Genomic DNA, 19,857 nt, shown 5'->3' on the forward strand with positions numbered 1-19,857 from the left:
TCTACTACGCATCCCAACCATAAGAGGGCAGCATACTTGTAAAGAGCAAAACAAACGGATTGATTAGTTTGGTCTGCAAAAGAGTTCCGGCTTTCTGGCACTCATTGCGTCATAGTATTCGCAGATTTGCAAAAGACATGCAAGCTCATACCGAATGTCTTTTCATTTGCACAGACCAATTGTGCATTGAATAACTTTGCATGAATTCTTCCGCATGGAATGACGAACACCGAGCCCAGATCCGGGTTGAGCGAAGATTCTTGTCCAGCTGGAGGATAAGCTACGTGTAATTTCTACGCGAAAATGGCTGATAGGAGGGGTAGTAACGTTCCCAATTCAAACGCAAATTTACTGTTCTCTGCCGCTCCTGAGTTCAATTTTAACCTGCCTTTCATACCTGTCAGCCAAGCAAGCGGCCCCGCGGTGTTATCGGGAGGTGAGATAAGATCAAACACAAGCGAGCTAACTGTTTGGACCTTGTCAAAGTTAGCTAGGTTTTATTTACCTTGCTAGCGCCGGCTATCTGGCTAGTCAGCTGAAATGTTTAAATTATACCTTTTGCTGTTTGTGGCCTCTTATTAATCTGCGTTTAACCTCAATGTCATCATGTTTAGAGAAGTCCGCTCGCCCACAGGGGGGTTTCATGGTTGTCGTACCACTTGCTAGGTCCTACGACTAGACAGCTAGCTCCAGCAAAACTCTACCATGGAAATGCTTTTCACTATTCCCATTTCATATTCGTCTGACAGATTGACACATGTAGGCCATACATTCTGTATGCAATCACGAATGTGTCAGAGGGACCGCATTTCATTTCAGTTTATTTACCCATCTCTCCCATTTCTTCTCTGCCTGTAGAACTACTGTTATGACTGAGATGTCAAAACACTGCAGGCGTCCGAGTATGGTATTAGGTAGATCATTGTTTACAATCAATGGGAGGAATGTTAACTTATATAGACTGTCTGTCATACACTACTACAATTGTATTTGAAGAATATTTCAGGGACTGAGCAGGGAGACCTGAATTTTGCTTGAGATATTCTGCTGGGGTCACATGAGGACCAGCCTGATGCCTGCCTGACCAGGTGCTTTGTTAATGGTCATCCTCCTGAATGCTTTTACATAACAGACCACTGAAGCATAGATTGCAAGTCTTTTTTGGCTGATATGGAAACCTAGGTTTTGCTTTAACTTGCTGACCTATATTTTATATATTAAGCGCACGTTGCAGTTCAGCCTCATTAAACGAGCCATAATAATAGGATGTTGAACCTCAGAGAGAGTATCCTTAACAGCATTAACCTTCAGCTTTCCAAAAATGATTCTCAGTATGAGAACATTCTATATTAGTGTTTCTCAACTGCGGCACTACAGCCTCCAGGGGGCGTTTGTTTGGGAGCCCTAAAGGGGCATTGAGAAGGATACAGATGAGTGGGGGCGGGGCTTAGTTCCCATTCAGGGGCATTAGTTTATTTAATTTTTTCAATACAAAGGGGGGTGTTGGCAGACTTATGATGAGGTCTGTGGGGTGTTGGGAGGCTTATGATGAGGTCAAGGTCAAGTTTGTTCAAAAAAGCTTGAGAACCACTGTTCTATATGAGCCACCTCTGGTAATCCACATTTTTGGATTCCCAGATAGCCTGGCCTTGTTCAAGTTGATTTTTGTAAGCATCTGTTCATATTATAATTTCCCTCCATGTTAAGAGGGTATGATGAGGTCAGGCTCATTTCAAGGCTGTTCCAATGTAGTTCCTAATGCTCTGTTGCCTGTTCTATAGATGACTCTGGCGATGTGGGCGAAGAGGACAGCTTCCTGGGCCAGACCTCCAGCACGGCCCCGCAGCCCTCCACCTTCAGCTACTTCTCTGGCTCCACCACTGGCAGCAGTAGCAGTGACCCCTTCGCCTCCATTGGGCATCACCCAGCCCCTGCCCCATCCCCAGTCCCCCCCTCCTCCTCTTCCTCGGTGGCCCCCATGACCTCCGGTCCCTCGCCCATCCCCCACGCTGCAGCCGCTACGTTAGCCACAGCCCCCGCGATGCCACACGCCAGCCCTGCCGCCCCGCAGTTCAGCAACGCCCCCTACCACAGCAGCGCCCCCATGGGGCAGTTTACGCCCACGTCCCCCCCTACCTCAGGCACTCCTCCGCCCCCGACTGCCTTGCAGCAGTCCTACAACCCCTACCGCCACACGCCGCTCAGCAGCAGGGCCAACCCCTACATCGCCGCCCCAGAGGTCCAGCCGCAGCAGCTGCCGTCCCCCCCACAGCCGGGCATCAACCCCTACTCACAGGCACCGCCAGCCCACACATTCCAGACGGGACCCTCTGCTTTCCAGGCAGGATCCTCGGCTTTTGCTCGGGTATGACTTTTTTACGTAATTCTTATAAGCCTTTGTCTAGCCAAAGGACCAGTTCTGCCAATTTCAATATGCTGTTGTATTGCTCACACTACCCTTGACTTGTCAGGTGATGCTGCATTTTTTTGGCTCTGCCCTTTCCGCGATCTGAGCTATTCTAATGGGGGCAGATTTTGTTTACATTTAAAAAAATCTTAACATAGGCCTACTCCAAATATTTTCCCAAAAGGTATTACTGTTTGCTAGTTGTCTGGTGATGTTGCATAACCTTTTGGATGTTATTGGGAATATGTCAAGATGTTTTTTTTATTATTTAATTAAACACCTGCCCCCATTACAATGACCAGGATCTCGGAAAAATTATCAGCTACTGTCAAGTCCAGGCTAGTGTGAGCATTACAACTGCATGTTGAAATTGGCTGAACCTATCCTTTAAAGTGATACCGCACCCTTTCTGTAAATAAGCTGATTTTACGATCCAACTTTCTTGGTTACCGAACACTCAGACATGCGCCATGAACACACCGGCCGGTTCGACATTAGGTCCGGGAACGGGAATCGACACGGTTCTCTGTTGGCCTGAACACACCTTTACAGTAGTTTAGTTTGTGATTTACATGTCCACTATGTCCATTACTGCCAAATGTATTACATGTCACTCAATACGGCCTCTAAATGTACAAACCTATGTTCAACGCATTAGAACTCTGCTCTCTATTTTAAAAAATACTTGACTTCTGGTGTGTCCTCCTCTGTCTAGCCCCCTCCGCCTCCCTCACAGTCTCCGATGCCGCCCCCAGTGTCGGCCCCCGGCATGGCCGGGCCCCTGGTCCCTGCCAACCCCATGATGCAGTATAACTACAACGTGTATGAGGCCGTGCAGCACCACTGGTTCTACTGCAAGCAGGTGGAGGCCAAGAAGGTCTGGCTGCCCTTCAGCCTCCTGGACTCCTTACGCCTGGAAGAGATCTTCAACTCGGGTAAATATTACAGCATACTTAGCTGACCTGTTTACCTAAAGCAGTGATTCTCAAACTTTTATCCCCTTGGCCTCAAATCATTACAAGCGTCCCAACACCCCCTTGAGCTCATCATAAGCCTGATAACGTCTCCCATAGTATTAAAAATGAAATGGACTATTGCCCCCCGATGGCAAATAAGCACTGGCAATGGCAAATCAGCTGTATCCTTCTCATCCCCCCCCAGAGCTCCCCAACGTCCCTGGGTGTTCTAAAAGGACATTATTCTTGTTGCAGACAACCCGCTAATCAGTGAGTGAAAGATGGGTGAGGGGGAGCGCGGGCATTTCAAACTGCAGCAGAGTTTACCCCTCCTACCAGTAATCGTTTGTCAATGTCACAACCAAATTATAGTGAATTGGTAAAACCAGACAGACACACATTTCAAACCCACCAATCATCATTTTTCAATATGGCCATTCCAGACCTTCTGTAGGAATGACATTTAGTACGAGGCTATGGTAAGACCAGCCTAATTGGTTTACAGTCCCTGGAGCAACGTGGTTGTGGCTTAGGCGACTAGCTCAAGGGCACTTCAGCCATCGATCATTGGAGACCACACACTCTGTGTGCATTCCAATATGTGACCTTGCCTCCTCCACTTGTGCTTGTCTCCTCGTCCCGCCTCCTGGCCCCTCCTCCGTGGAGAAAACGATAAAGTTTCCCAGCTGTCAGCCTAGCCACAACAACTTTTGAGGGACTGTTTTTCATTCACCATCCCAATTGCAAATGAGAAAAAGACTTTACAATTGAGCTTTTGCAAGATATTGAAATATAATGCTGTTGTCAGTCATGTCATCATGACGAGAAGCAAGTGGAGGAGGCAAGGTCGCATATTAAGATGCACTCATTCTCCCTATTGGTAAAGGTGGGATTTGAACTTGCAACCCTCTGATGCCAGGACCATTTAGCAATGGCTGCCCATGACATTGGTGGGTTGTTGGGCTTGCATTAGATCCTATGTTCGATGGGGAAAACTCTGGGTTCTCTTACCATATCAGGGCTTTTTCTAGGATTTTTTGGCATGAGGGAGCATCATGGCAGGTTACGGGGGTAACCCCCCCCCCCCCCCCCCATGAATGAGAAATTTATTAGGGGCGCTCAAATATATATATATGTAAAAATAAAAGTATGAGGGTGCATCCACGGAGGTATGAGGGTGGAGAGCCCCTATTTCCCCGTTCAGAAAAAGCCCTGCATATGTTTCCTTTTGGAGCAGTGGGTGGACACTTAGTTGGGAAGAATAAGAAGTTAGTTGAGGAAAGCCGAAGCCTTTGGAGAGATCCCCAATGGAATGATGTCATGTAATACTACATGCAACATGGAGCTGGAGGCGCTATGAGGAACTGGGGAAACTTTGAGGAAATGAGCTTTAACTTCTCACGAGGCGCTGTCTGATGTTGTCGTGCCTTATTTTCATTTTCTGTATTTTGTGTAACATGTGGATCTTGCGAAACTGATGTGTTGTATGTTACATGGTTGTATGTTTTTAGAGTGGACAAGCACAACACTGCTACAGTCAAACCAAACACTTTTATTTTGAAAGCTGACGTTTTGGTCTGTCTGACTTAAAAGTGATTCCTTCAGAAACCACTGCACAGTCTGCAAAGAAAAAAAATATTACGGAAGTGGGCAGGCCACCCCTATCTCCTCTGAAACATATTGATGTGTTTACATTTTATGCATTTTATGAAAATGTACATATCCAACGCCCCCCCCCATTTCTTTGGTGAACGAATCTAATGAATGTTCTAAAAACGAACGTATTCCCAAATGTAGTCCAGCCGGACCCGGAGAGTGTGATCGTGTGCACGGACGGGGGCCGCTATGACGTGCAGCTGTACGACCGCATGCGGACCGCCGTGTACTGGGAGGAGGAGCCCACAGAGGTGCGCAGGTGCAGCTGGTTCTACAAGGGCGACACGGACAGTCGCTTCATCCCCTACTCGGAGGACTTCAGCGAAAAACTGGAGGTGAGTCTGCCTCATTGAGATACTTCACTTGCATTACATTACATGACATTATGCTTAGCACACACTTCTATCCAGCCGCTTCACACCCTACTTGGAGAATTTCCGCGAAAAACTGGAGGTGAGACTGGATTTTACAGATACTTAAAGGACCAGTTCTGACCATTTCAATATGCTGTTGTATTGCTCACGCTACCCTTGACTTGTCAGTACCCGGTGATGCTGCATTTTTTGGCTCAGCCCTTTCCGAGATCTGAGCTATTCTAATGGGGGCAGATTTTGTTTACATTTTAAAAATTCTTAACATAGGCCTACTCCAAATATTTTCCCAAAATGTATCACTGTTTGCTAGTTGTCTGCTGATGTTGCATAATCTTTTGTGTGTTTTTGGGAATAAATCAAGATGTTTTTTTAAATGTAAACAAACACCTGCCCCCATTACACTGACCAGGATCTTGGAAAAGGCTGAAGAAAAAAAATAAAATCTCCATCCAAGTCCAGGGTAGTGAGAGCATTACAACTGCATATTGGGTCATTCCACGCCAAATCAACAAGTGCCCGCGCACTTAGGTCTCAAAAAATTCTGAAAATATTACCAAGTGTACCCATGGTACTTAAGAGAAACACTGTAAATTTATTTGAATGTAAGATGTATACTCTCCGTGTTACAGCCAATTTTACTGGGGGAGGGGGTGCCCATTTTGTTCACACTCTTTTTTTTTGTCAAAGTTCACAAGCCGCTAACTCAATAACTAAACCATATAGGAAGCTCAAATTTGGCGTGCTGGTACATAGATAGGAATAGTTTGTTGCTAAACTGTCAGTTTTGGTCTGTATGATCCTGCATCGTCATAGCATTCCCTCAAAGATGATACAAATTGTACCGGAGTTTTTGGCTGTGCTCTGTTTAGGCCTTCAGAAGACATATTTGTGCCCAACATAGCCTCTTGATTTTTTTCCCTTGTAGATACAAGTAGGAACACTCTCATAAAAAGCTATAAATAGAAAGGAAACCCCATCAGTGTTTGAAAAGAAGACCTCACAAGTCTGACAAATCATTTTGGGTGTCATTTTCAGAGCTCCAGAACCCCTTGTGGGATTGTACACAGATTTTTATTTTATTTTTTTCCTCATTCTCCATGAATTTTTCTTTTTAAAAATGCCAATGAGACTTGTCTTATGTGATGTTTTCTTTTTTAATTTCCAACCTGAATATGGGCACCATGCACATTGAGAGCAATATGTTTTCTATGCGTTTCTTCCGCTGCCATCTGCTGGTCAAAAAAAGAAACAACATGACTCTTTGTGCCTGACCTACTGTCTCTTTTGGTGTGCAAACCTGCTCCCACATTGAACGCTCCTGAAATCATTGAAATTGAAAGGGATACCTGCACCCCTGCACAAGGACTCTCGGGTGATCATGTCTGGGCAAAATTTGCATTTGATTATTTAGTCTTTACATTAAATGCTATAGAAATCATGTTGCTCTCTTTTTGCATTTTGCCCATGTTCAGGGTGGAAATTAAAAACGAAACCATCACATAAGACAAGTCTCATTGGCATTTTTAAAAAGAAGACTTCATGGAGAATGAAGAAAAAAATAAAATAAAAATCTGTGGACAATCCCACAAGGTGTTCTGGTGCTCTGAAAATGACACCCAAAATGATTTGTCAGACTTGTGAGGTCTTCTGGTCAAACACTGATGGGGTTTCCTTTCTATTTATAGATTTTTATGGGAGTGTTTCTACTTGTATCTACAAGGGAAAAAAATCACGAGGCTATGTTGGGCACAAATATGTCTTCTGAAGGCCTAAACAGAGCACAGCCAAAAACTCCAGTACAATTTGTATCGTCTTTGAGGGAATACTATGACGATGCAGGATCATACAGACCAAAACTGACAGTTTAGCGACAAACTATTCCTATCTATGTACCAGTATGCCAAATTTGAGCTTCCTACATGGTTTAGTTATTGAGCTAGGGGCTTGTGAACTTTGACAAAAAAAAGAGTGTGAACAAAATGGGCACCCCCCTCCCCCAGTAAAATTGGCTGTAACACGGAGAGTATACATCTTACATTCAAATAAATTTACAGTGTTTCTCTTAAGTACCATGGGTACACTTGGTAATATTTTCAGAATTTTTTGAGACCTAAGTGCGCGGGCACTTGTTGATTTGGCGTGGAATGACCCTATTGAAATGGGATGAAATTATCCTTTGACGTAGAAATGATGATTTTACAATAATATTGCATTTCTCTACACTCAGTGAAAAACTAGAGGTCAGTTTAGAACATACAGCTCCTTCATCCCCTGCTCGAAGGAGTACAGCGAAAAACGGGAAATGAATTCTACAGATGCTTCAATAATCTTGGATTACAGCACACTTACTGTGGCAGCCAATTCATCCACTAATTAGAGTTCAGCATAAAACTGGAGTTGATACTGGCTTTTAAGATATTACTTCTACACCTCTGTAATGTTATGCTTAGAAAACCGTTTTATGCAGCCACTTCATCCCTTGCTCAGAGGAGTTCAGTGACAAACTGGCGCTCAGTCTACTGTTCAGTTTACAGATACTTCACTTACATTACATTATATTGCATTACACTAACCGCTCACACGTTTCTCCAAAGCAACTGAGCAGTTTAGGGTACACCCATGCCATGGAGGAATGAGGGATTAGATTTCTTTATTAAGGGTACTGTTCAGAGGAGTTTAGCAAGGTCAGTCTATCTGTGAAGATTCTCATTCAGCCACGCCATGTTATCCAAAGAGTTCAGTCGTAAGCAAACTAAGGGGTAACTTCTTGGAGCTTGTAGTGCAAGACATTTCGGTTTTCAGCTGAGGGGCTTTATTACTTTCTAGTTGACCCGTTTCTGGTTTCTGTCTTTGAAATACTTCAGTTACACGATCCATTACATCATTTATAGCAGGCAGTTTCATCCAAAGCAGCGTAGTTATGTTGGCACAGGATACACATCCTGGAACAATGAGGGCTTTGATATCTTGCTCAAGGGTACTTCAACTCAAATAGGCCTGACCCAGAGAGCCAGCAGTTCACATTGGGGCGCTATTGGAAACATTATGTAATTAATGTCGATTGTACTGTATTTCACTGTCCATTTCAATTTCACTGTTAATTAATGCGTAACACACGCTCGATCGTAGAAAATGCACTGCAGCAGAAGGGGCTATTTGAAACATATTTAATGATATAAAATGTTATTCAAGGCACATTTTACCTTTGTACATACTTGCAAGCCAAGTATGTTTAAAGCAATAACTTAACCACACTGCTGAAATCCATTGCCATCAGCAAATTGTCGGAACAGTTTACGGAACCGTGGAGAATTGTATTGTCTGGGATTCATTTCCTTCGAGTCAGACCACTTGTCATGTTTTGGCGTCAGCTAGGGGATATATTTGTGTATCTTTAAATTGCCCACACATGTAGTTTAAAAAAAGAAAAAAATCCTTTCTCATCCATTTCATTCTCTAGTATTGGGTATATCTGTAACACATATAATTTGAGTCTCCATAAGTGTCAGTCACAGTTAAAGAATTCAACAAAAAATGAAATGTAGGATTTGTTTATGTTTGAACATGAAAGTATCGGAAGTCTTGACTGAGTCTTGTGTTCTGTCCAAAGGCTGAATACAAGAAAGCAGTGTCTACTAACCAGTGGCATCGGAGACTAGAATTTCCATCTGGAGAAACAATCGTCATGCATAATCCAAAGGTACAGTATAACATGCCTCTCTGGGAGCCACAGTTCAAGACAATCCCTACATTGTTGACTGTACCCTAGTGATAAAAATGATCACAAAATATAGTTATAGACCTTACTTTGAGGTATTGCTGTCATCATACAGCTGATCTTTTCATGTGTTTATTTCAATCATTTACTAAATTCACTGATTCTAAGGAACACAATTCTTCAGCCAGGCAAATAAGTTGATTGTTATAAATCAGTTGTATCTACTGCACAGATAGAGCCAGCTGGGGTGCGTTTCTCGAAAGCGTAGCTGTTAGCCAGTTAGCAACTTGGGTAGTTGTCAAAATTGTACTGCAAACAAGAAAGTAGCTAGCATAGTTAGCAAGTATGGTTTTGAGAAATGCACCCCTGATTTGTATTATGTGGTACCAGATTGTATTGTCTCAATCCAGAGGGCCCATCACCTGGTGTATGTAGTACTGTGTCATTGGACGTCAGCCTCTTCAGAACCTCATTTGTGTGCTTGTGTATGTTGCCCCGTGTTAAAGGTCATAGTCCAGTTCCAGCCGTCTGCCATGCCTGACGAATGGGGCACCACGCAGGACGGCCAGACGCGACCCAGAGTGGTCAAGAGGGGCGTCGATGACGACCATGATGAAGTCCCTGATGGTGAGGATGAGGCCCCTCATAACCAGTAATGTTCTCAGGCGTGTGAAGCCTAAATCATGGGGAATAAATCACGTTTACAGGAGGCTGAAACACATACCACTCAAACTAAATAAATCATTGTTCATGTTTAAATGATCTAAATAGGTCTAACTGAGTTGCTGTTTTGATGCATGCAGGTGAGATGCCCCCGGTGGACCATCTAGTGTTCATGGTGCATGGCATCGGGCCGGTGTGCGACCTGAGGTTCCGCAGCATGGTGGAGTGTGGTGAGTGTGTTTGCAATGTTTTTCAGCATTATGTAAATGTCTTGAAGACAACCAAGTAACTGCAATGATGCATTCTCTTTCAGAAATAATTGTCTTTTGGAAATTTGATGTTTACCACAATTAGAAAAAAAAGTTGAATTTCTATGTAGTAGACTGCTACATAAATGCTAAGTAGTAGACTGCTAGTGAGTCTGGTCCTTTTGTCATTCCTTGTCTTGACTTGTGCCACCAGTGGATGACTTCCGCACGGTGTCCCTGAAACTGCTGCAGAGTCACTTTAAGAAGGCTCAGGACGACCGCGCCATCAGCAGAGTGGAGTTCCTTCCTGTTCAGTGGCACACTGCACTGCACGGGGACGCCACTGGAGTGGACAGGTAAAGGAACCTCTAAAAAAACAATAATACTGATCTCAGGTCAGCTACTGTAGGATATAAAAGCTAATCTGGCTTGGCCAAACTTATTGTTTTGTAATGATTTTATGACGATGTTATGGTTTGTTTTATAGATTCTAATGTTGCAATATCTCTCATACAGTTTCGCAGATCTCCCTTTGACCCTTGTCCTTATTTTATGATGTAGCTAGCACCTGTTAACATTTGCTTGGAAGCACGCTACAGCACTTTAACACGCACACATTTCCCAGTGATCTGAAATGTGTCCTTTTTAATGTATTGCTATGCAGGCGGATAAAGAAGATCACATTGCCCAGCACGGGTCGTTTACGCCATTTTACTAACGAGACGCTTCTAGACGTCCTGTTCTACAACAGCCCCACTTACTGCCAGACCATCGTCGACACGGTTGCCAAGGAGATCAATCGCATCTACGCTCTCTTCATGGAGAGGAATCCCGACTTTAAAGGCGGCATCTCCGTCGCTGGACACAGTTTAGGTAGGAACGGAACGCGCCAAGGAGCAAGAATGAGTAGGAAACGGCCATGCTTAGCTTTATGGTCTGTAGATTTTAGGGTTGAATCCCACACTGACCTCTTTACAAATCCATGGCTGAAGTTTACCCTTGAGCAAGGCACCAAACTATGCATTGCTCCAAGGAATGTAACCAATACCCTTTACCTAAATGTTAACTGCAAGTCGTTTTGGATAAAGGCATTGGTTAAGTTGTATGTCGTAATAAAATAAAAAGCGAGGTTTGATGGAATGACCTACTTATTTTTTCCCCAATATCCATTGCAGGTTCTCTTATTCTTTTTGACCTGCTGTCCAATCAGAAGACGGACTCTCCTATTGGCACCCCGGCAACCAATGGGACCGCTTCCTCTGAGAGTAAACAGGTATGAACATGGCCTATAATTACTGAGCTCTGGGCCTGTTGAGGGTTGAATTAAGACTCTTGATAAGTGGTGTGTTGGGCGCTGAATATGTACCTCCTCCCAGTCATAAAACAGAGGAGTTTTTGGCCATTTTGGGCATACATTGCAGTAAGAACCTTGAAGAGCTTGCAGAAAGCATTTGTTTTTTGTTTCTCTGTAGTGCTTGTTTGCTGTGTAATAATAATGCATTTCATTTGTTATATGGCACCTTTCAAAACAGCCACGGTCACCTTAGAAAAAAAATGAATATGATACTGAATTAAAATGAGAGGGAGAGAGAGAGAGAATTTAACTGTTCACGTTCAGTGTTGGGTAAGTGCAGGGCGTAGTCTGGCTGATGTTCCTCAGCTGGAAAAATGCAGATTGACAAGTAGAACTGATGTGAGTGGAGAATGACAGGGCGTTGTTTTTATTTGGGTTATTATTGGGGTGTAGAGGAGAGCCGTCATTGCGATTCGATTCAATATCGATTTCTTAGGCCAACGATTTAGTTATTCTGATACTTAAGAATGCTCCACGATTTGATTAAATTCATTCAAATCAATGGTCGTGTTTTTGTTTTACCTTACAGGCTAGGCTTAAAGTATGTGTGACTTTTTTTAAATAATTTTACAAAAGCTGAAATATCTGCAAGGAAGCTGGTTATTGCAGTGACCTATTGTTATTGTATGATCAAAATAAAATGCTTCACAAAATGAGTGCAGTAGTAACAAAAGGAACCCTGATTAATCCATTCTCTTATGGACATGTAGTCCAGTTGTATCACCAGCTGTAGGATCGATGCATAGATACACATTGATTATTATTTACACCCCTAGTTACTATTGTTAGTCGTAGCACTAGTATTTGGGTTATACGAGGCCTGAAAAACCTTAAAACCCCTTAAATCTACCATAAATCTTTTTGTTGTCAATAATGCTGACGAGCCCTTTTGAAAAGTTCACACCAGTCCACAGGGATTTCTTGCTACTTAATTCTCTGTCGGCTAAGCGTGGTGTAATTTGTTCTGTGATGCAGGCTTGCACGCCAGTCTCTGAGGAGAACAGCGTTGCAAGTACACCAGTGGCGGAGGAGGAGCCTAAAGAAGACGGGGAGGAGTTCGAAAACCTGACGGCTGTCCTGGAGCACCTGGCTCTGTCAGAGTACCAGAGTACATTTGAACAGGAGAAAATCGATGTGGAATCATTTGTGAGATATTTGGGGTTCTCTCCAACGTTTACTATTGAATCGATGTTAAATTTGTACAATGAATAGTAGCCATGGGCTTTATATTATTACATTACTCCCTGGATGCGGTCGTAATGACCCTGTTTGTTTGTTTGTTTGTTGTGCGTGTATTGTTGGTAAGGGGGCCAGGGTAGTATTCCAGGGACCTGGCTCAGTAGTAAACGAGGTTAATTTAATCTTGAGGTAGTGGTAAATCATCTTATAGAAGAGCCTGGAGTCCCAATTGTTCTTAACTAAATGATGGCTGTGGACAGCCTTTTAGCAGGTTTACCACTTCCTGTAGGTTAACTCATCACTTCACCATGTTCTTGGAATACCCCCCAGGTTGCTATCTCTGATTGCTCGTGTTTTGGTTTGTGTTCTGTCTAGCTCATGTGCACAGTTGAAGATTTGAAGGAGATGGGTATTCCCCTGGGGCCACGCAAGAAGTTCTCCAAGTTTGTAAAAGAGAGGGCAAGCAAGCAGGTTGGTAGATATTACTTTGTTACTATACTATATTACTATAGATATTACTCTGGCATGCTTGTTTAGACAGTGCTTTATGCACCTCTAATTATGGTACCCTTTTGAACGTATTATTTTTTGCATTATTGGGTCATTAAGTGTGATCTGATCTTCATCCAATTCACTTGTCTTGAACACATTAGGATACATCCATTGCTCACCCAGAATTGGGGACAACGGCCTCAGTTTTGTTCTTGCCAAAAGTAGGTTAAAGGAGATGGCAGAAATGCCTAAACCTGGTCACATTAGATCACATTTAATGACTGTATAATGGCAGAAACTATTAAGAGCAAAAGGTTCAGATGCAGCCCTTTGCAGCAACTTTTAAAAAATGTTAACACTGTTAAAGGTAAATGCTGTGCGCACAGATGCGGCAGCTGGCCTAATTGGGTTAAAAAAGGAGAAAAAACTGTGTGCTGACCTATGTGTCCCAAATACTTTCACGTAACAGGCAGCAAAAGAAGCAGCAAAGGCAGCAGCTAAGGAAGTGTTGAAAGAAGCTCCCCCACCACAGAACACGGAGCCTGCTCCAGCCCCAGTCCCCAGCAAACCGCCCGTAGGGAGAACCGTCTCCTCCATCCATGTGGATTACAACTACTTTGAGATCGGTACTGGACAGGTTAGTAGTATTGGTCTTTGGTCCACTTTCACCCAAGGAGTGTTTGATTAATGCATTTTATTAAATAAAACTGCACGGTTTCCCCTAGCACTTTATAGTTAAAGCAGCCACTTTGACTACAAACACCTAACACCTTGGCTAAGTCCTCTGAGAAGATTTTGCATCAATAAATAATAATACATCTTATGTGTAGCGCCTTTCAAGGTACCCAAGGACACTTTCCAGTACAGAATTTCAAAATAGTAGCATGTTAAAATGGCAGTAAGATAAGTGGTAAAATTGTAGAAATAAGTAGTAAAACGGTAGAAAGAAACAAAAGTCAGCAATACAAGTTAAAAGGCATATCGGCAAATAAAGTCAACGCCACATGTAAAAGGCATAGCAGTATGGCAGAAATAACACCAGAAGAATTACAAATATAGCAAATTCTAAAGTTGCTTTACAAAAATTGGTACGAGTTATTGATTTTGGGAATTGTTTCTTATTGTCTTATTTCAAATGCAACTGCACAAACATAACCTGTCAAATGTTGATTGTATCATACCGGCTAATTCCCCCCACCCCCACCCATCTTGACTAGACTAAACATATTCTGTGGGACACGCTGAACTGACACAGTTTTTAATGGAACCGAGACCCAATATTTCTGTCCAAATACCCTGTTCAAACCCAAAATTCTAATTTCTGTGTTGTTCAGGTGTCTGTGATCTACCACACACTGGATTTTGAGCCTTCAAACTTCTTTGCCCTGGGCTCCCCTATCGGTATGTTCCTGACAGTGCGAGGTCTGGAGAGCATTGAGGAGACGTATCAGCTGCCCACCTGTAAAGGATTCTTCAACATTTACCATCCGGTCAGAGCATTCACATTTTTGTCTTTAACATTTTGTCTTGTAATAATTTTGTGGTATCAAGTGTGGAACAACGGCTCAAATCAAGCAGTGCATTTACAAGTACTTCAATACCCTGAATATAATCAGATATTAAGCACCTCAAGTTTGCGTTTTGAACATACAATACAAATGCCTTTACGTGACTTCAGTGTCCCAAATAAGCCTTTATTCAGGGGTTTGAGAAATCAGGACATGCTGAGAAATGGGGATATGCCCATGGAGTTTAATCACCCTCGTAATTGGAATACTGTCATTGTCATGTAAACCAGCATATTGGTAACCCAAACACTCTGTGATCGTTTAAAAAATAATTTCATGACGATTTTGAGGTGTTGTATGGAACCAACACTTAATAGCATCTATAATAAATCTATCAATGTCAAGATATGATTTGATACTTCATGCATCTGAACAGAAGTTGTTAATGTGTGTTGCAGCTGGACCCAGTAGCATACAGAATAGAGCCCATGATCCGACCAGACCTGGACCTGAAGCCTGTCTTGATCCCCCACCATAAGGGCCGAAAGAGACTTCACTTGGGTACGGACGCACTGCTAAACTCTGCAAGACCACCTCTCTTTTAGTAATAGACATATTTGGCTGCAAAGTTTCTTGTACGTTTTTCAGACTAGTAAATATTACTTTATTACTTAGTTAATACTCGTGGAACAATCAGATTTGTGAATGGGCAATTGTGTGAGCAGACTGCAAAACTCTCTGCAAAACCACCTTTCTCCTTCCACAGCAGATTTTGTTGTTGTTCCATGAGCCCTGCTGACAGGGTTGAGTTGAGTTGACCCGAGAGCGAGGCCACGGCGGTAACACGTAGGCGTTTGTGTTTGCAGAGCTGAAGGAGAGCCTGTCTCGGATGGGCTCGGACCTGAAGCACAGTGTCATCAGCTCACTGCGGAGCGCCTGGCAGACGCTCAACGACTTTGCGCGGGCTCACACCTCCAACACCATGCTGCAGGCCGAGCTGGCCATCGTGGCCAATCAGATTCAGGAGGAGGAGGAGAAGCAGCTGGACACGGACACGGACGACGGAGAAGGTGACGGTGATGCCAGATCAGAGGGAATGTTCTCCTGTACACTGCTGTGCAGACTTTCATATAAAAGGAGAAAGTCTGCACACTTCAGTTCTTGCGCAAAATAGCTTTACTGGACTGCAAGGCTTCGGTCTTAAAGCAATTTTAGTAAGGCCTGAAGTGTGCAGATTTTTTCTTTTTTATTTAGAAGTCTCCACTAAATGCCCTGCCGTGGCTCTAACGGTAGGGCACTGGGCTACTGCTCCGACCCTGGTTCGATTCCGGCCTGGGTCCTATGCCGATCCCTCCCCACATCTCTCTTGCCATTCGTTTCCTGTCAGTCCTTCACTGTCCTATCGTAAAATAAAGTCATGAAAGACCAAAAAGAGATATATACATATAAAAAAGTAGAAGTCACTGAATCCTGCTCCTTCTCAACAGATGAGCGGTGACCCTTCACTACTGCACAACTGTGCATGCACTGAAATGCACTCTATGCTGTGCTATGATATGCCATAACACAACTTTATCTTTACAAGGGACCTAGTCAATGTGATGGGTGTTTGTTTTCTAGGTGACCACCTTCACTGCAAAGTGCGGCAGGGAAGCCCTGGGTTTAGTTTTCCTCCAATGCTGTCTATTCACTCAACAAACATAGAGTGAGACCCTGTATGTGTCGACCTTTACTTGTGCTCCACAACCACTTTGTGCAATATCTCAGTGCACACTTTAACAATCAGATTTTTTAAACCAATGGTGTCAACTTCCAACTTGTACTTTCAACTTTATTGTCCCCAAAAGGGGCGATTAAGTGTGCAGCAAGACATAAGAAATATAGAGAACAGCAACATATACCACAGGAGAGACATAAAGTGCAGTGGCCAATAAAGGTTAAAATTACCATCAATATGGTTATAAAGTGATGTAAAATCACATCATCAAGCAATAAAATAAGAACCATCATCACACCATAAAATGCCATAAAAAAACACCAGGGATCAGGTCAAGTAATCAGTCAATAAGGATGTGAATTTAAAAGGGAGATGGCACTGGGGACAAATAAAAGCTTAAATCTGTTGATTTTGACAGAGGGTAAACTACAAAGTTTCCCCCTGCACTTTATAGTTAAGGCGGCCACCTAGGCAGCAAACACCTGCAGGTACCACATTGACAATGGTCCCTTGTAAAGATTAAGTTTTCCCTGCACGTGACAACCCTTACTTGTGCTGCTCCACAACCATTGCGCAATATCTGTCAGTACACACTTAAACAATCAGATTTCTTTAAACCCAGGATTCCACCCAGCACTTTATAGTTTAAGGCGGCCACCTAGGCAGCCACCTAACACATTGACTACGTCCCTTGTAAAGATAGTGTTGTACTACAAATAGAATTTCTAAAGATGGTTTACAAATATTTGAATTAGATGATAATGTTTATGGGGGTTTGTCATATTTCATATGAAGCTGCACAACATTAAGATGACAATAGTTACATGTCAGGGACACCAGCTGTCCTCTAAACCACCTTGACTAACTAATGTCCTGCGTGAAACACTGTAAGCTCTTAGAGATGTCAAGTATATTTTTGCATCTGGTGCAGAAATGTCAAAGTAAAAGCAGAAGTAAATTCATGGTGTAAGTATAACTCCAGTACATGATTGCAGTACTGCACCATTTCAGGATTTCCCCTTGAGTTAAGTGATTGAGCTTTACTTTTTCCCTGTACCTCTCTGAGTTTGATGAAGTTACTTCTACCCCCAAGCTAGCAAGTATCATTGGATCTTATGGGACCAGCTAGCTACTAGCTTGGAGGTAGAATGTGCATTGCCAGATTATGGTGCCGTTTCCACGTAGCTGGATATTTTTATATGTGGATATTTTTTTCTCCTGCTTGTATTGGTTTTGCATTGGTTTTGGCCTTCCGTTTCCACGTAGCAGATATTTAAAAATCCAGGTGCAGGAGAAAAAAATAGCAGGAGAAAAAAATATCCTGTTTAGGGGTCTGAAACGCATTTGTTACAATGGAGGATTTTTTTATCCTCATGTTGCGTTTCCACGTAGCAGGAGAAAAAAATACCCTGCTAAAAAAATATCCTGCTACGTGGAAACCGCACCTAAGAGAATGGCTGCAAACGTAAAGCCCAATCACTTACCTCAAGGGGAAATGTAAAATGAGCTCATTTCCAGAAAAGGTGCAGTATTACTTCAAACCAGTTATTCCACTACTGAGGTAGTTAGACTTTTTACTGGGAAAAAAAATGGCCTCAGTCACCCGTGTTGAAAGTAATCCTATAGCATGTTTATTTTTACCTTTCCTTCTAACACTATCACTGATTTGGTGCATGTGCCAACTCGTGGTTGTGTGTTTGCAGTTTGCAGTAAGCTGGTGGACAGTCCAGAACAGAGAGAGGAGCTGTCTGTGAAGATTGGAATGCTGAACGGAGGAAACCGCATCGATTACGTCCTGCAGGAGAAGCCCATCGAGAGCTTCAATGAGTACCTCTTTGCCCTTCAGAGTCATCTCTGCTACTGGTATGTCTTCAAATATTGACAGTAATTAAGTTACATTCACTTGGAGTATTAACCTGCTTTATAATGGAAGAAAGGGATACGCCATCCCCGTGTCAAATTGAGTGCCGCCCCCCAGTCCCGAGACTTCAATAAATGGGTGGAAGCGTTTTCCATACGACCCAGCCATTGGCAAAATCTACAGAACTGACCACAGATTAGTTTGCCGAAATCTTTCGATGGCGACGCAAGAGACTGCAGCTACTGCGCCAAACTAAGTCATGGTCAGTGCAGCAGATAGAAGCTGGCAATAGCTGGGAAAAATCTCTTCAATCCCCTGAGGACAGCAGCACGGGTACATTCCAATTAAAAATGGTGGGGTTATATGGGCAACATTGCCCATGAGGAATGGGGTTTTGAATCTGGCCTGGGTTATGTTCCAACCCTTTTACATCTCTCTCGCCCAATCCTTCCCGGTCATCTCTTCACTATCGTAGCGTAATAAAGGTAAATCTCAGAAGCTCAGAAAAACACACTTTAAAAATGGTGAATGTAGTGTATGTAGCTAGTAAAAAGGCCAATGTTTGTTAACCACTAATGTAGGATGTTGGCTGATGCTGCTTTTTTCCTTTTTTGTCTCTTCCACAGGGAGTCGGAAGACACAGCGCTGCTAATCCTGAAGGAGATCTACAATACTATGGGCATTCATCCTGAGCTGCCCATTCATTGATGAAGTGCAATATGTGAAAACCACACAGACCTTTTCTTTTGAAACATCGACAACGGCAGTAGCTCTTCTCCTCAGTCATTATTACCTGTCAATGTATTTGGTGGACTCATTATACAGGAAAGTGTCTTTGTTGTTTTAGTTTTCTTTTTCTTTTTGTACTTTAGTCTGGTTTAAAAAAAAACAGATACTCGTGTATTATGCCATATGTCTTAAATTAAGAGAAGAAACTAATTAGTGGATTTCAAGGCCACGTTTTAAATAAAATACATTTTATAGTGTAAATCCAATACAGTTGAAGAAAAAGAAATCAGTCTATTACAGTATGAAAGAACCAAGCTACAATTATTGTAAAACACCCAAAGGTCTTGCAGAGAATTACATTATTACATTATTAACAAGTCATATAAAATAAAAACGTATCAAATGCATTCAATGAATATATTTTGTGGCTCTGTATCATTTGTCTACATTTTTCTGTTGAATTGTTTGAACAGCTGGGAAAAAGTAAAGGACAACAAGAGACTCCGAGGCTACAATCCAATACCACATACTCTGCATTGCTTGGTTACGATTTCACCTAATAAAGGAGAATTCCTGCCCATTTCACTATGCATTTCTATGGCTCACGCTACCCTTGACTTGCCAGTACCAGACAGGGCTGCATGTTTTTCTTCAGCATGTTTCGAGATCCTGGCCATTCTAATGGGGGCATGGACTGTTTACATCTTAACACTCCAAATATCATCCCAAAAGTTATGCAACAGTAGCAGACACCTTACAGCATTGCAATAACTTTTGGGATGATATTTGGAGTATGTTGAGAGTGAGACGCTTTCAGAAAGAAGAAAAAAGGGTAGCGAGAGCAATGCAACTGTATGTTGAAATGGCCAGGAATTGTCCTATAGTCGGACCCTTAGGTCTGTCAAAGAAGTTCAGGCGTATTTGGTGAATGGGTGGAAAAGATCTGTGGTTATTGCAGTGCCTGTAGTCAGGTCGCCTGTCACTAAAAAAGTGAA

General features: G+C 42.8%; 1 protein-coding gene across 1 annotated transcript; it reads left to right on the plus strand.

Moving 5' to 3' along the window:
* The first annotated feature begins 218 nt into the window (after positions 1-218).
* On the plus strand, positions 219-19,282 carry sec23ip (SEC23 interacting protein). The gene is made up of 18 exons (XM_063191983.1): positions 219-436; positions 1,782-2,365; positions 3,123-3,342; positions 5,161-5,354; positions 9,004-9,093; positions 9,618-9,738; positions 9,915-10,004; positions 10,237-10,378; positions 10,687-10,895; positions 11,198-11,295; positions 12,352-12,522; positions 12,931-13,026; positions 13,517-13,684; positions 14,382-14,537; positions 15,014-15,116; positions 15,422-15,625; positions 17,976-18,135; positions 18,760-19,282. Exons 1-18 carry the CDS (start codon positions 304-306, stop codon positions 18,839-18,841), a joined length of 3,021 nt encoding a protein of 1,006 aa, XP_063048053.1. The 5' UTR covers positions 219-303; the 3' UTR covers positions 18,842-19,282.
* Positions 19,283-19,857: the final 575 nt, after the last annotated feature.

The sequence above is a fragment of the Engraulis encrasicolus genome, chromosome 24 (genome assembly GCF_034702125.1).
Source record: "Engraulis encrasicolus isolate BLACKSEA-1 chromosome 24, IST_EnEncr_1.0, whole genome shotgun sequence".
NCBI classification, from domain to species: Eukaryota; Metazoa; Chordata; class Actinopteri; order Clupeiformes; family Engraulidae; genus Engraulis; species Engraulis encrasicolus.

Excerpts from the sequence above, each read along its gene's own strand:
- sec23ip (XM_063191983.1), top strand. The coding sequence starts at position 304 with ATGGCTGATAGGAGGGGTAGTAACGTTCCCAATTCAAACGCAAATTTA. Across the intron at positions 14,538-15,013 it reads TCTTCAACATTTACCATCCG|CTGGACCCAGTAGCATACAG; the intron begins GTCAGAGCATTC and ends TGTGTGTTGCAG. Across the intron at positions 15,626-17,975 it reads GGACACGGACGACGGAGAAG|TTTGCAGTAAGCTGGTGGAC; the intron begins GTGACGGTGATG and ends GTGTGTTTGCAG.